At 40.2% G+C, this 14,303-nt stretch overlaps 2 protein-coding genes across 3 annotated transcripts in view; one reads left to right on the top strand and one right to left on the bottom strand.

Moving 5' to 3' along the window:
* LOC126564702 (ATP-dependent RNA helicase me31b) overlaps window positions 1-14,303 on the bottom strand; it is a 515,322-nt gene that overhangs the window by 392,945 nt on the left and 108,074 nt on the right. The window lies entirely within an intron of this gene.
* Window positions 1-14,303, top strand: part of LOC126563840 (1-phosphatidylinositol 4,5-bisphosphate phosphodiesterase classes I and II) — a 79,881-nt gene that overhangs the window by 47,825 nt on the left and 17,753 nt on the right. For both annotated transcript variants that reach the window (XM_050220612.1, XM_050220613.1), the window contains exon 4: window positions 13,910-14,043. In XM_050220612.1, the coding sequence (XP_050076569.1) occupies window positions 13,910-14,043 (134 nt within the window). The remainder of the gene's footprint in view (window positions 1-13,909; window positions 14,044-14,303) is intronic.

Below are 14,303 nucleotides of genomic sequence, written 5' to 3'. Positions count from 1 at the left end.
TCATGTCGTTCCTTTGCATAAACTTTTTAACTTGCATGAAGTGAAGACGGGACTGGGAAATGGTCTCACTGGGGTGGTGGTGATGGGGAAACAGGAAGAGTGTTGAGGGAGAGGGGAAAAGGGTCCATAATATCTATAAAACACTCCTAGATCATCCGACAGTCCTAACACGAGTGACAATATGCCTTTGACATGGCGATAAAGTTGAGATTTTCAGAAATTGTCCACAAGGGAATCCTTATTTATGTGGTGTTTGACCATGATGGATGTAGAGCGACTGATATGCACGATGCAATATGTATGTTTTATGGTCTATCATTATCGTTTCCGTGATGTTACATTGTGAAGATGGTTTGAGCGTTTCGCGCGAAATGACTTAAGTTAGCATGCTTCTTGTTGAACGGTTTTACGAGATGGTAACGCTCGAAGAAATAGCTAAATTATTAAATTGTTGGAATTTTATTAAGGCTATAAACCATGCAAATTTCATGGTTATAACTTGTTGTAATATTGGCTACAAGTTAGCGAGAAATTAAGTGTTTCTGAAGGTTGTAAATACCTTCACGAATATCCTATTTTTATAATTCTACACTGACCGAACTAACTATTCGCCATCTGGTGAAACTTAAGGGAGTTTAATTATGGCCCTATTAGGTCCTTTTGAAGTTCTAGAGCCAAAAAAGAAGAAGAAGAAGAAGAAGAGGGAAGAAATTTTTGTAAACTCTTTCTATACTCGTCGTTGAACGTAGAAGCTTACCTCGCTTTGCTTGTTTACTTTATTTTCACATCAAAATGTATCATTGCAGCTGAGGGTGCAAATGTACAAAAAAAGGGTTGTTTCGAGAAGTTAGGAAATAAATGCTCATTAATGTTGAGAATGCAACTAACTCCAGCCGAATGCCTGTGGTAGTGGAAAATCATGTTAAGCTGAACAAAAGCACCCGGTAAACAAGTCGCAATCATCACGTGAGTGCGTATGAAGAATGGTGCTTTTCGTTGTGTTTTTCAACATAAAAATAATGTGTTTTTTCGTTTTCAACATGAAGGTTGAAATGGAACTAATTATGTGTAGAGGATAAAGGGGCAAGGTGCCACCTATTGCGTTATTATTTTCAAGTAAAATTTGATTTATTATTGGTAATGTTTAAACAAATATTTACTTCTATTGTGAATCGTCTGTATTGTCGCTCTCGTCTTTCGTTTATCCTTATTTGCTTGAAGTACTTACATTGGGGCGGCCAGGTGGTATAGGCGACAGCGGCGACGGTTATCGGCAGTTTAGTAAGCCTTTTCGATGGCCGGCATGACCTTAGAGGTCGTTAAGCCTAGGAGAAGAAGAACTTACATGTATGCAATTTGCTTATTGCATTTCTGTAAAAATCATGCGTTTGGTGTAACCTTTTTTTTACTTACTAAATTTTGATTTATAAAGTGTAACAAAATTTTGAAACGTGCTTGTTATGATTTTCGATTGTAATCAATTTATATATTCCAGGAGTACTTTCAATTTTAAGGGATTATTTTATAGATTGATGCGCTATCAGTTTCCAACATTCGGGTGCATCATATATATTTTGTATGCGAATAGAATTGCGTTGCAACCTGTTTTGATTGGTTTCTGCGATTAATTTTATTTTTAAATTAATAATAAATTAACAATAAATAATTTTTTTTACAAGAATTTATATGTTAAATATACGCTTAACGTAACGATTGGGTGATGATTGGGTCCGAACTACGTACCTTATGTTGTTGCTTAACAAATGTATCTTAAAAATATTCTTTCAAGCCAGCGTAAAAAATATTTTAGCAAAAAATTTAATAAATAATTCTAAACCGGCTTGTCGTGTACTACTGATTTCAATCACGGTCATGAGTTTAGCAATAATAGCGATCATTTACCTCATGCATGAAAATGACATTATTTTTAAACTTTTAAGTGTTAAAGTTTCGCAGTAAAATTTCTTTTTCCCTTCCGTACCCTACATTTTACGGTTCCGTAAGCACATCTGACAAGTAGAAAATATTGTTTCTTTTTTGCGAACGAACACACTCATCAGATTCTTTACCATGTGTTTGTGTGTGTCTGTTTTCGTTTCTATTACCGATGATATATCCTTTTTGTTTTTGAATCGGAATGTTTACTTGCATAGATTGTCATTTTTCTTTTGGCTGTCTCGTTAAAAAGGGGACGGGAATTGGTTTTTATGCTTACAGCTATTTCGTGTTGTTGTGCTTTTTTTTGTTTGCCGGAATTGTACCGAGCCATGCCGTGATCGTTGAAGATGTGTCTTGGCATGGTGATGTGCCACATAACCGTCATTGCATTAGATGTACGAAATGGGTTTGTTTTTAGCCCCCAAGCTCCATCATTGCTGTAATATGCATGAGGTGTGTTTGTGTGTGAATGCGTTTGTGTCTGGCATTTGGGTAGATGGTAGTTGTATCATGTTCGGAAGTTTGTTGATTGCAAGTAGAAAAGAACGATGAGTATGACGAAGAATAATGAAACAACGAAAATGATTATCCTGCTCGAAACTGATTGCTCCTGGATTTGATGAATGTTCTGGCAGGGAAGAAGCACTCTGGTACCATGGGTATGCAATTATGCAATGAGACTTATTGCGTTTGAAAAGTACCTTTTCTCCTACTCTCTTTCTCTCTCTCTCTCTCTCTCTCTCTCTCTCTCTTAAAGTAGTTAACTCTCTGTTATTGGTGCGCTGTGGTTGTGTGGTGTAGAATCATAACTACACTACCGAGGAGCTAGTTTAATCTCTCCGTGCTCAAGTGTGCTTGTGGATGATTAATTTACTGCTTCCAAGTGTAGCAACAGTGTGGGTGCAGAGTAGAAATGTGTTGCAGCTAAATTTCCATTTCAGGCTGTAATTAAAATGCACCATTACTGCTTTATCCTTCTAGCATAAGAATCCTTAAAAGACTCTCAAACACCACCGCAGCAAAGTGATGGAACACGCGCAGGCACACACTCACAGAAAGACTCTTTTTCAATCATTTTTTTTTTTACTGACGGCCACTACAACAAATCGTACTGGTACGGTTCGGAACCATTTGCTCCGTTTGTTTACGTCCGATTGCAGATAAACAAAATGTGGTTTTGGGTAAATTGTTGTTCCACTCTGGTTGTGTCACGAGAACCCGGAACGAAACAAACCCTTTTGCTGGTAGCAATTTCATTAGAGCCAATGGCATTGAAACAGTTGCTAAGCGAGTGAGAATTGTTCGTGCTTTTGAGCACTGGGACGTGACTTTTTTCCGGAAGGATGTTGGTATCGACAAATATCGGCTCGGTTTGAAGGGATGTTTAAGCAAACACGGCCGTCCATATATCGTTGGAACCACAACATTTTGATGATGAAAAATAAGGGGAAAGTACTGAAGTGGAACAATGTTACAAGTGCTTTTCGAAGTAGCTGACATTACTTTTTAATTCGAGGTAAGAATATGAGTGACGCTTAGGACAATATTTCCATTACCATTTTGCTTAAGAAAAATATCGCATCATTCAGGAATGTGAACGTGTTTTTATAGCACAGCCATCCAGCCAGCGCTAATTATTACTGTACCGATCATTCTCTTGGAGCACATAATTTAGGTTGTAATTTCATTCCCCGCCAGTGGTTCTAATGAGAAACGAGACAGTAAACAATACGTTGCATTGTACTGGGGAAATGATTGTAGCTTGAATAATAGATAACGAGCGCGCATTACGTTGACGAGTTGAGTTGATCAATCTGTTCCGTTTGGCATTCATGCGGATGCTTGGAGAAGAAAGCTGACATGTAGTGTTATTTAAAAGTTATATTCATTGGATTGTTTTAAGAATAATCTATGAATTTTTAGGAATGTTTTAAGTATAAGAAAATCATAATTTTTCAAGGAAGCTCTAAAAAAAATCTAAGAGTATTATTTTTGAAGTATTGAGCCTTCGAATCGAATGAGTTTCAACGATTGAATCCATTGCGCTTTACTCTTTCGCACAATGATGAACATTCTAGAATGATTCATATTGAATGAGGACAGGAAATGAAAAGTATAAATGGGTTCGAATTGCGGAAACGATAGCATAACTCATTTTAAATAATGTAAAGGCTATGAATAATTCTAAATGCTACTTAGCAAGAGGAGGAACTGTTCGTACAGAATTGATATCTTCTTTTGTGTGAATTGTTAAGCCATTGTTTGCTAAGCACGGAAATAATCAAATCGTCAACGTGAGCGGCAGTTTGAAACTTTTCAAAATTCCTTTAAAGCGTCCTGCAAAACAAAACTCATTGTGCAGGTACTTTGGTACTTTGGTGTCTTATTGGAATTTATAGGAAAACTTTGTCACTCGTTCTTTTCACTCTCTTGTAGCTAGAAAAAGGTAGATAGAGCAGCCATATCTAATAATCCGCACATAGATTAATAAACATCCTAATGAATAACCATAGTTCACTTGCCACGCCGTGTAGTTTATCATCTACATCGGTTCCTATTTGGCAAACTTTAAATGTCTAAACTTATGCCTCAATGTGTAATGTCACCGTCGCGAAACCATTACCACAGCGTGTACTTATAACAGAGAGCGAAACACCCGCAGCCTTTAACACTACTGTAACTGTAGGGCAACCTTTGTCCTTCGGTGTTGCTGAAGCCCGTGGAAAGGAATCATTTCGAAAGTTGATTAATGAAGAAAGTTAAATAATTAATTTAATGTTTATCTGCCCTTGGGAAGTTTCCCTTAAAAACACGCACTATCGTGTTACGGGATGTGAACCTAGCAGGCAGCCAGGATACATGGTGAGGATTAAAACAAGAAACCACATTTGAAAATTGGTGGCTGGCAAAGTGATTGCCTTGCCGTATCCCAATTCAAACCTTTTCCATCTGCGCCACGAGAAAAGATAGCCATGGGGATAATTTTTGTACTTCGCTACGTTATGCCTAATGAGTCTTGTTTGCTACAAGGGGTTGTTCTTTGAGGGAGGTGTAAATTATGAAAGTACTAACACGATATTGCGATAGTTTATGTCCTTGTCGGGGTACGGTTCAATTATCGTCGACGCGAAATAGCTTTCTTTTCACTGGGAAAAAAAAACACGGCGCACGAAAAGGCTCAAAACTTCATAATAGAAAAATGTTAATTACATTTTCACTTTTTGTTGGACGATGGCCAACATGGCTTCTTCCATCAGAAAAAGCTGCTGCACCATAGGCAAGTTGAACGCTGGAAATAATTTAGCTAAATGCTTTCAAACGCACCGACAAACAACTTTGGTCGAGCCAGCTCCAGCAACGTAACCCAAAATTCAACCTGACACACAACGTTCGAGCATAATTTTTTCCGACTCGACGATGGCAACGTCCTTGCATCGACGTAGAATCAGCGATGCAGCGGACAGGTGATGACGACCAGACAGTGGAGAAGCGAGAGGAATCTAGGACCTCAATTTACCCTCGCTTTAACAATGCCATCATCACCTGCGAAGACACCCGGTTCGGGAAGGCAAAAGCGAACGTACGGTGCTGCTTATTTGGTTCGTTCCGGTGGAAAATTTGTTCTCTCAACCGTACCGACGTCTGACGACACCGTCCCACGCACCCGTACGCATTGTGAACTGGGAGGCACTCCATTCCCTTCCTTAAATAGGAATGTAGTCTAGTGCTATCTGGCAGGCTGTCAGTTGCAGAAGCAGAAACAGCAGTTACGCTAGACGCGTATGTACGGTCGAACTATGGGCGCAAGGCGACAAGGACGCACTTGCTTCGGTGGCACTCATGGTCGCATGATGCCGTCAGGTCCATTGTCGGATCCGGAAATATGCGTCTTCATACGCACGGGACTGATAGAGTGTTTTCCCAGGTTCGACAAAGGATTTGCTACAGGTAGTGACCGACAATGTGTGGGCGACGGGCTTTATAGCAATTAGGGTTTAGTTTTAGTGCAACTATCTCCAATGTAAACATTGGCATAGGAGCATATGTTCGGTTTTTACTAAGGTATACTGTTCGTTAGTATTTCCGTGGCTGTTTGTTAGTTTGTTTTAAGCAATGTCTTTTGGCTAAGGAGTAGAAAAGACCCAAAACGTGCGTACACATGTAACCTTGTGTGAAAGTTCACAGTGGAATTGGAACATGATGATTTAGACAGTATAAAAAATGACCTGGTTCAGTATGTTCACAGTGTTTATGAGCTTTCCGAACGCCACCTGGGGCAGATAAGTGCCGAATTCGAGGACCAGTGTTCTTCTTTTCTTGTTATTCTTGGCTTAATGTTCTTCAAGGTCACGCCGGACATCGAATGGCTTACTAGACTTGCTGATATCACGTCGTTGGATACTTAGTCCTCACTAAGGAAGAACGAAGAAGGAAGTTACAATTTAGATTTGGATTTCCAGACCGGAATTTTGTCGTGTCGCCTTTAGATTGTGTGTTGTTACTTTGAATCCTTCAGTTCTGGGCTAGGAAACTGGGCTAAAAAAACTATAATGTCCGTTTATTTAAATTTTACATTAATATCGCCTAATGCTCTAGCTGACTAAACCTCACGAAAATAGCATTTTCTAAGTTTCACACGAATATTCTCTATTTTCCGTTTCCTGAGCAGGTTACCAGTCTCATCGGTGAACGTATTAGAAAAATTACACTGTACTTTTATGTCCTACCCCATCATGCGCACAATCTACTGTGCACTCTCATACGAGCGTGCAGTCCCGTACAAGTTTTGAGTCCATTCTACTGGTTATTCAACTATTTCAAATCCTCGTTTTTAATATTCACGATCTTTATAAAACAGCTTATTTTGTGCATTTTGTCTAAACATTTGTCACAATTCTTCTTCAAGTTTGCTGTGCCCTGATCTAAGTGAAACTACACGTTTTGATGCATTAATTGACGCGAATGCATGAAAAAGTCTGCTGGTTTTATTCAAACACATAACAAGCTTCCGTGTCTAGCGCGGCATTCCGTCGTGTCTGTTGGTATAATAGGTGTAGAACACCGTCCCGTGAAGGATTTCTAATTTCATATTTATAAACTTCCCGAACGTAGTTATGTAGCTCACGACGAGCGTGCCTGTCAGTGCAAGATAAATATGGTCGCGCAAAAAACCCCTTATTATTGCACCTTTTTGCCCTTCTCTGCACATATGGTGCTGGAGGGTGGTGAGTTTTGTTGGTTGGCCATGTTAGCGGGTACCATGACAATGCGCAGACACATAGAAAAAGGGAGGATAGGGAATGAGAATGGGGATGACAGTATGCATGGCTTCCGGGGTGAAACCGGGACCTTAGTTTCCTAGTGGTTGCGTGAGTAGGGTCAAAGGGATAAAGAGGTTGATGAGTATCGGATTAATTTAGAATCACTTCAATCAACAACTACTCCGCCCGAAAGGAGTTGCGGAGAAGCAACCGTAAGGGGGTATAAACTTTACGGTGCATAACCATCAAGCATTCAAGGATAATAGGATTATGGATCCTTTTAAAAATGGCAAGGGTAATTATTTAAATGGATGTGGAAACGATGTGTCTTATTGGGTTTAAAGTGGTCCAAGTATGGAAATGTACCTGCTAGAGAGTGTTTAAATGTATGCTATTGTGTTGAAAACATAATCAATCGTAACGTGGATATCGAAAAATTGGAACTTAGAGCAATAACGGTTTCTGTTTTGAAAATGTAAATGAATATAAAATCGCCATTAGATCGCCTTTAAACCAGTTGCTGCTAGCTTTAAAAGATGTGAAAAACTACCACCACAACTTTAGCCAGTGATCCCCATGTCCGCGAAGAACACCCTAAGGGTGCTATTAGTCAAGTGGAAAACAGAGCGCTTGGAAAACTTTCGCTGTACCGCCGGTATTTTAATTCGATTGGAAAGTTGCTGCTACTTCCTTAGATAAAACGCTTTTCTCGCACGGTGCGAGGGTTTTTCTGCTTACAAAATGTTTGCCCCACTTCCAGTCCCCACGCTCCCGTTTCACCACTAATCAACCTCATTCCGGTTCACATCGCAGCGCGAGCGGGTATTCCCGATCAGCAGGATTACAGAGCAAACATGTTGCATGCATTCTGGTCCAGTGAAAGGTGGAGCTGAAGTGGGAATTGAAGTGTGCGGTTCGGTTGATTGCAGTTACATCTTGGCGGGGTCCATTCCAGTGGTCAGGATGGATAGGAGAGCATGGTGGTGAAATAAAAACTTTTTAAACTGCTATCTGCTCTGAACTGTGTTTTGAAAACACAGTTGGTTGGTTTTGTTTAGTCATAGTTGGAAAGTAGAATCTCTTATTTGCTTGCATTTTGTTTTCAGAAAGATGTTTTGTGTTTGAAAGTTGTAAATTGTTCATTATGAAAAAGTATATTATTTTCGCAAGTCAATAGCTACTTTTATTTGAATGGTTTGTTAATTTTAATTTAAATTCAAAAATGAATCTTATTTTACTCATATCCTCGCCTCGGAACATCTTTCAAGCGAATCAACAGACTTTTGATCGAAAGCGGCGTAGAGTTTTATCTTTACAGGTTTTACCAGTCTGTAGAACAAATAATTGAATAGCTAAACCATGATAAACCGTAGAAAAATTAGCGAATCTTACGCCGTTCTAAAATAACCGCAAGTTGTGTTATTAATTGAAATAGCTAAGCTGGAATTATGTAATTTGAGTTTGTCGCTGACAGAAACTTTGACCGCACTAGACCCATAGTGTCGCACTTCTAAGTATCCTTGGCGGTGTGAAAAAAAGTTAAGTAAGGATGCGCGCGCTTTGGATCTCACATCGCTCAGCCAAGCAGATATTTATTTAGTTATTTATTTATTTATTTATTTATTTTGTTCAATTGTCCGCCAACAATGGTTTAACAAAAAATATTCTTAAGTAGCTAATGAAAAGAGGAGGTAGAGGGTGCTAGGAAGGATTGTGAAGAAAGGAAGGAAGAGTCACACAGACGAACACGAAAGCGAGACAGATATACACTGTAGTCAAACAGATGGAAGGTGGTATTGAAGGCCGACAGAGCCCTGATAAGGGGTCGTTCGAGCCGTAGAGAGTGTGGCGGGATGGGATGTATAGAGGAGTTCTATCGCGAAGGCGACGAGAAGTGTCGTAAAGGGCGATAACGGACAGGAGAGACGGGACATCTAGTTCATTTAACAGGAGTCCTGCAATGAAGCTAGCACGAAAGAAGGCGACAGCGAACAGGATAGGAAGGGAGATCCAGATGATAACCGGTAAAGAAGCGCCGAACAGCAACACGCGTAAATTTGCGTTGAACACTCTCCAGTCTGGCCATCGCGGTTGAGCCTGGAGCTTCGTATTCCAGGGAAGATCGAACCCAACAACAGTAGAGGGACTTCAGACAGAGGGGGTCACATATTTCGGACGATAGCCTAACAATCAAGCCCAGTGGTTTGTTAGCTTAACTGATAACATAATCATCGTGGGTGTTGAAAGAGAGTGTCTCGTCAAGCCAAACACCTAGAACCCTTACAGAAGATTCCCAACGTATAACTGTATCACATCCGGTGTATCACATCAGGGTATAACTGAATGGGATCACAGGGGATCTAAACGAAACGAAAACGCGTAACACTTGTCGGGACATAGGATCAAGCCGTTCTTTTGGCACCACACAGAGAAGGAATCTGGGAATGTTTGGAGAGTACAACAGTCAGCAGACGAGGAAAAAGAAGGAAAATCTTTAGGTCATCCGTGTAGAGCAGTGATCCCTCGGAGGGAAGGATAAAGGAACAGTCGTTAGCGAATAAGGTATATAGAAGAGGACCAAAGAGATCTTGAGGAACTCCAGAGGAGCCTACGAAGGAGTCGGACAAGCACGAGGACACGGCGGATAGCAAAAGTTAAAATTTGTTTCAGAGTTCAAAATAATCTATCGGGGAAAAACGGGTTTGTGTATCGTGCATATTCTAGACCAGCACAATGTAAAAAGGGGGCTCCGGGAAGATAGTCCCAAATAACTCAGCTTCTCTGACAACCGACAGCTTAACCTTTTCGTTAGTGGTTGGCTGAAGTTCTTTTTAGATTAGCTCGCTACCTCCTTTAACCCTCGGTAGGAGTGTCACATTCTAGTCCGAACGCGCAACAAGCGTTTATTGCAAGGCTATTATGGGAATCGTGTTCAAATAGAAAATTATGTTGTATATTGTATTGCACATTGTTTGAGCTACTCTTAAGCTTGTTCTATGGACTGATAAATCCTGTATTAATCAGTCTGAACTGCCTCTTTCTCTATCTCACTGCTGACTTGTGACTGTTCCAGGAACAGGAGATTGCTGTTTAACGATCTCTTATGCTGTTTAACGATCTGTTTTTCACTATTCTGTTCCTATTATTTTGCTGCCTAATAATCACTAAAAGGTGATTGCAATAGTTTCTAAAAGCTTCGTATTTCAAGTTAATCTAGGAATAAATTGATTTTTCGATATGCAGGAATCAGGTGAGCTGCAGATTTGCTAAAGCATGTACCATCGAATAATCGAACTAGTGGTACTATCATAGTGCTTTATCGTTTTCTATCAGCTCATTGACGTAGAATTTTAAAGTTTTTTCGTATGTTTTCTCTTTCTTTGGGGAGTACGATGTCAAACTTGTCATGATTTAGAAGCACTTTGTTATGCCTTAACTGACATTCCATTCGGTTTTGTGCCGGTTCTTGTGTAAATCATATGGAATTGATTTTAAGAGTGATTCCTAGCAATGCAAGAAACTCATTTTGAATTTGAAAAAAGTACACATTGATGTCCCGGTTTGTATTATGAAATATTTTAGGACTCAGTATTAGACTTTGCTATATACCAGCACAATAGTTTTCAATAAAACTATAGGCCCTGTATGAATACTTAGTTCCAGGCCTTGTATGTGGAGGACCACAAACATTGTAAGGTGATTCTCCCTGAAATTGTCCTCTAGAAATTGTGACTCCTCTAGAAAAGATATGCTCTATAATTTTGAACTTTGGAAAGAGTATTCGGTCACTTTATACTGTCGTCTCCACAATATGAATAGAACCCTTTCACCCCTACCTCCCATCGCTCCCTTCGTTGATTTAAGGTAGAGTAGGGGCTTCCACTTCCATTGTGCTCGGGGCCACTAAGGGTTTTTTATTTCCTAGGATCCGCCACTGTTTGAATGTCCTGGTAAACTATGTTTTTACACATGCTCAATGATCAACCAATGACAATGATCATTTTATTTTAATATTTCCTCAAACCAACATTTCATGACTTTGTCGCACAGAGTATTCATGAGTTGTAGAAAAATAGTTTTTCTATCTAACAAGCTCTTTTGAAGGTACATCGATTTTTTAAAAGTGTAAATGAACCAGGACAGTAAAACTATTTATAAATAATTTTTGAAAGTTCAATTGGTCACAGTCAAAGTCTGTACAAAAATAACAAAAAAACCAATCACTTAAATGTCTCTTTAATATTGCTAACCACTGTAGAACAATGCATTTGTTGGATGGTGTATGGGTCTCCTTTTTATCCCACCTATCAGCAATTACCAACCGAGGGAAAGGTGGTGTGTGATGTTTTTCTTTCGTCCTTTCTTTCTTCCCCATCAATCCAAACACAGCCACATTTCCTCGTCCCGTAACCAGTAACTCTGGGTGGATAAAATGGTGCATATGCAAGGAGCTGACGACTTCCGCACACAAAAACGTGCAACCAAAACTGACCAACTTTTCTGTGTGCACGATCAAAAGTTTTTCCGTTCCATGCCATCCCATCTCCTGCAACCACATGCTAAAAGTCAATTTCAAAAGACTAGCGCTCGGTTTACTCTGCCCGGAGAGAGAGAGAGAGAGAGAGAGAGAGAGAGAGAGAGACAGAAAAAAAAACGGCGCAAGTGTGTAGACAGGAAAGGATATTTGCCCACATTGCTATGCCCCTTTGCCACAAGTGTAAGGAGTGTGTAGATAAACATTGATGTAGGTCAGAAAGCATGGAATAGAAACGTGCAGAAACGTGTCTCATTGTCCCATTACTGCTTCATTGCTAACCTGTTCGTGCTTCTATTGCCTAGGAATCACAAACGTGTGCAGTGGATTTGAACGTTTTCTTCTTGCCTTTTTTCCATTTTGATTCTTTTATTTGTAGCTATTGGTTTGACTTTTTCCCAATAGCCGAGTGGTTTTCAATGTGTATGGACACTTTTTTATTCCCAACAAAACGCATGCGGGGTTAACGAGCTTTCTCCGAAAGGTAAGGTAGTCACATTTAGCCCATGCAAAGTAGTTTTCCAGGTCGTTTTTCTCGCCAAAGTTCGTTGCACGGCGACAGAGTTGGTTTGGTGACCTACGATCATTGAGTCCTACTGTTATTTTGCGCTATGTCTGGTAGGGAAAATATTTACCCTGCCTTCCAGTAGGTCGAAAGGAATTGTGGTCGGAGACAGCTGTCAATTAATAGAACTTGTCCAAAGTTTTATCGAATGTAGAAGACTTCCAACTTGAAACTTGTATCGCAGCAACTTTCAACATACGAAATGAAACCTGACTGTGTATTTCCATTTTCAACAGAAAGTATTCAAAAAACAGTTAAATGCTCAATAGAAACGCGAACTACTTGTAATGAGATGAGCGAAATTTCTTGTTCTACTTTCCTTAACGTTCTGATCAAAAACATAGACTAATAGGTGATAATTTTCCATCAACCTACAAATGAAGATTGGTAATGTACGCACAGAAGACAACGAGAATCCTGGCGCTCATTATGCGGTTGTTCCGTTTTATTTTATGATTATATACCTGCTCCCGCTCAATTTAACTGATGAGCTGCGAAATTGTGCAAGCCTTCGGTTTTGACGTAGAAATTGTGAGGAAAAATCAATAAGCACACCGGTATTCTCCGGGTCCCGCTATCCACCGATCCATTCCAACCTGTGGTTGGCCGAGAATTCGATTATTTCCGCGTGGAATGAGCAGATGCGCAGATGTGTGCCGCATGCACACAACAACTGTCGGTGGGGCCATATTTAACCGTCCACCGTTTCTCTCAACCGCGCTCAACGCACCGGTTCCGGTGTACATACATACAGGAGCAAGGCAAAACACATCCTGTGGCTTATAATGTGCGAGCCACTGCAGAACTGCCCAAGCCCGATGACGTCAGTAAAACTCAACCATAACTCCCGGGTTCGTTCTTATCTTCCCCGTGCTCGCTTTGCTCGGCCGTACAACTTAATCGCAAGCCCACAGAAAGAGACCCAAGCGAAAGGAGCTAAAAAATGGCACTAATTAAAAGTTTCATTTCGCGGTCGTTGTTGGTCGGTTTTTTTTTTTCCCCCGACAAAATGGTTTGTGTAGTTGACTCTTCAGGTTTTTTTTGAAATAAATTCACTAAACTGCTGCTAGATTGAGCTTTTTACAGCCATGATTCTGGCACAGTTGACGGTTTAGAAGGAAACAAAAGGCTGATAATGCAAAAGATTATGAAGTATAAATTTTGTTTTGTCGCACAGAAAGCGTCTAAATTCTTACGAAATATATTTCAGCCTTGTTTAAAGTAATGGAGCTTGGAATAATAAATTTAAATATTTTTAAACCCGTAACTTGTAACCTCAACCACTCCAAATGTGCCAGCAATACCGTATCGCAGTAGTGTATAATTTAGATGATAGGAAGTGATTGATCTTGCCGGAAGTGAATGATCGGTTTTGACCTATGAAATTCTATTTTAAATGCCACCACTTATTTATACACCCAATTACATTCACCCTTAGCCGTGTGTCACCGTGTTGTGCTATTTATTTAACGCTCAACTCTAATGTTTTTATCTGGTCCGTTTATTTCGCTTCCCAACATCGGTCCCATCTTCGTCGTCCACCTTTTGAAACCGGAACCAACAGACATTAATTATATCTAACACACTCTCCGTCTGCATCCCACTTTCCAGCTATGGTGCGACGAGCTGATCCGGATGGCGTACAACTTGACCCAGCTGAACGGTCCCGCGATCATGTTTCTCCAGAAGGCATACACCAAACTTTGCCTACAAGTTGACAAGACTGGCAAGATCCCGGTAAAGAAGTAAGTAAAATTTCACTTCCTCCCGACCCATCCAGGCAAGCTCCTACTCGTTGAAGAATTGGAAGGGTCTGAAGGGTTTGGGGAACAGCCAATCATTTTTTCAACCCTGCCACTAGTGACGCTAGAAGCAATTCGAAAGGAAAATAGCAGAAGATGATTAAGCGAGGACGCCCCGAAAAGGCAGTGGACGTAAAGAAATATTTGCATTTACCCATCCAGCGCGTCGGTCGCTTGTATGACTTCATTTTGAAGCACGAAGA

The sequence above is a fragment of the Anopheles maculipalpis genome, chromosome 3RL (assembly GCF_943734695.1).
Source record: "Anopheles maculipalpis chromosome 3RL, idAnoMacuDA_375_x, whole genome shotgun sequence".
NCBI lineage: Eukaryota > Metazoa > Arthropoda > Insecta > Diptera > Culicidae > Anopheles > Anopheles maculipalpis.
The sequence above is the reverse complement of the archived record's forward strand: the minus strand, read 5'-3'. Positions and strand labels throughout refer to the sequence as shown.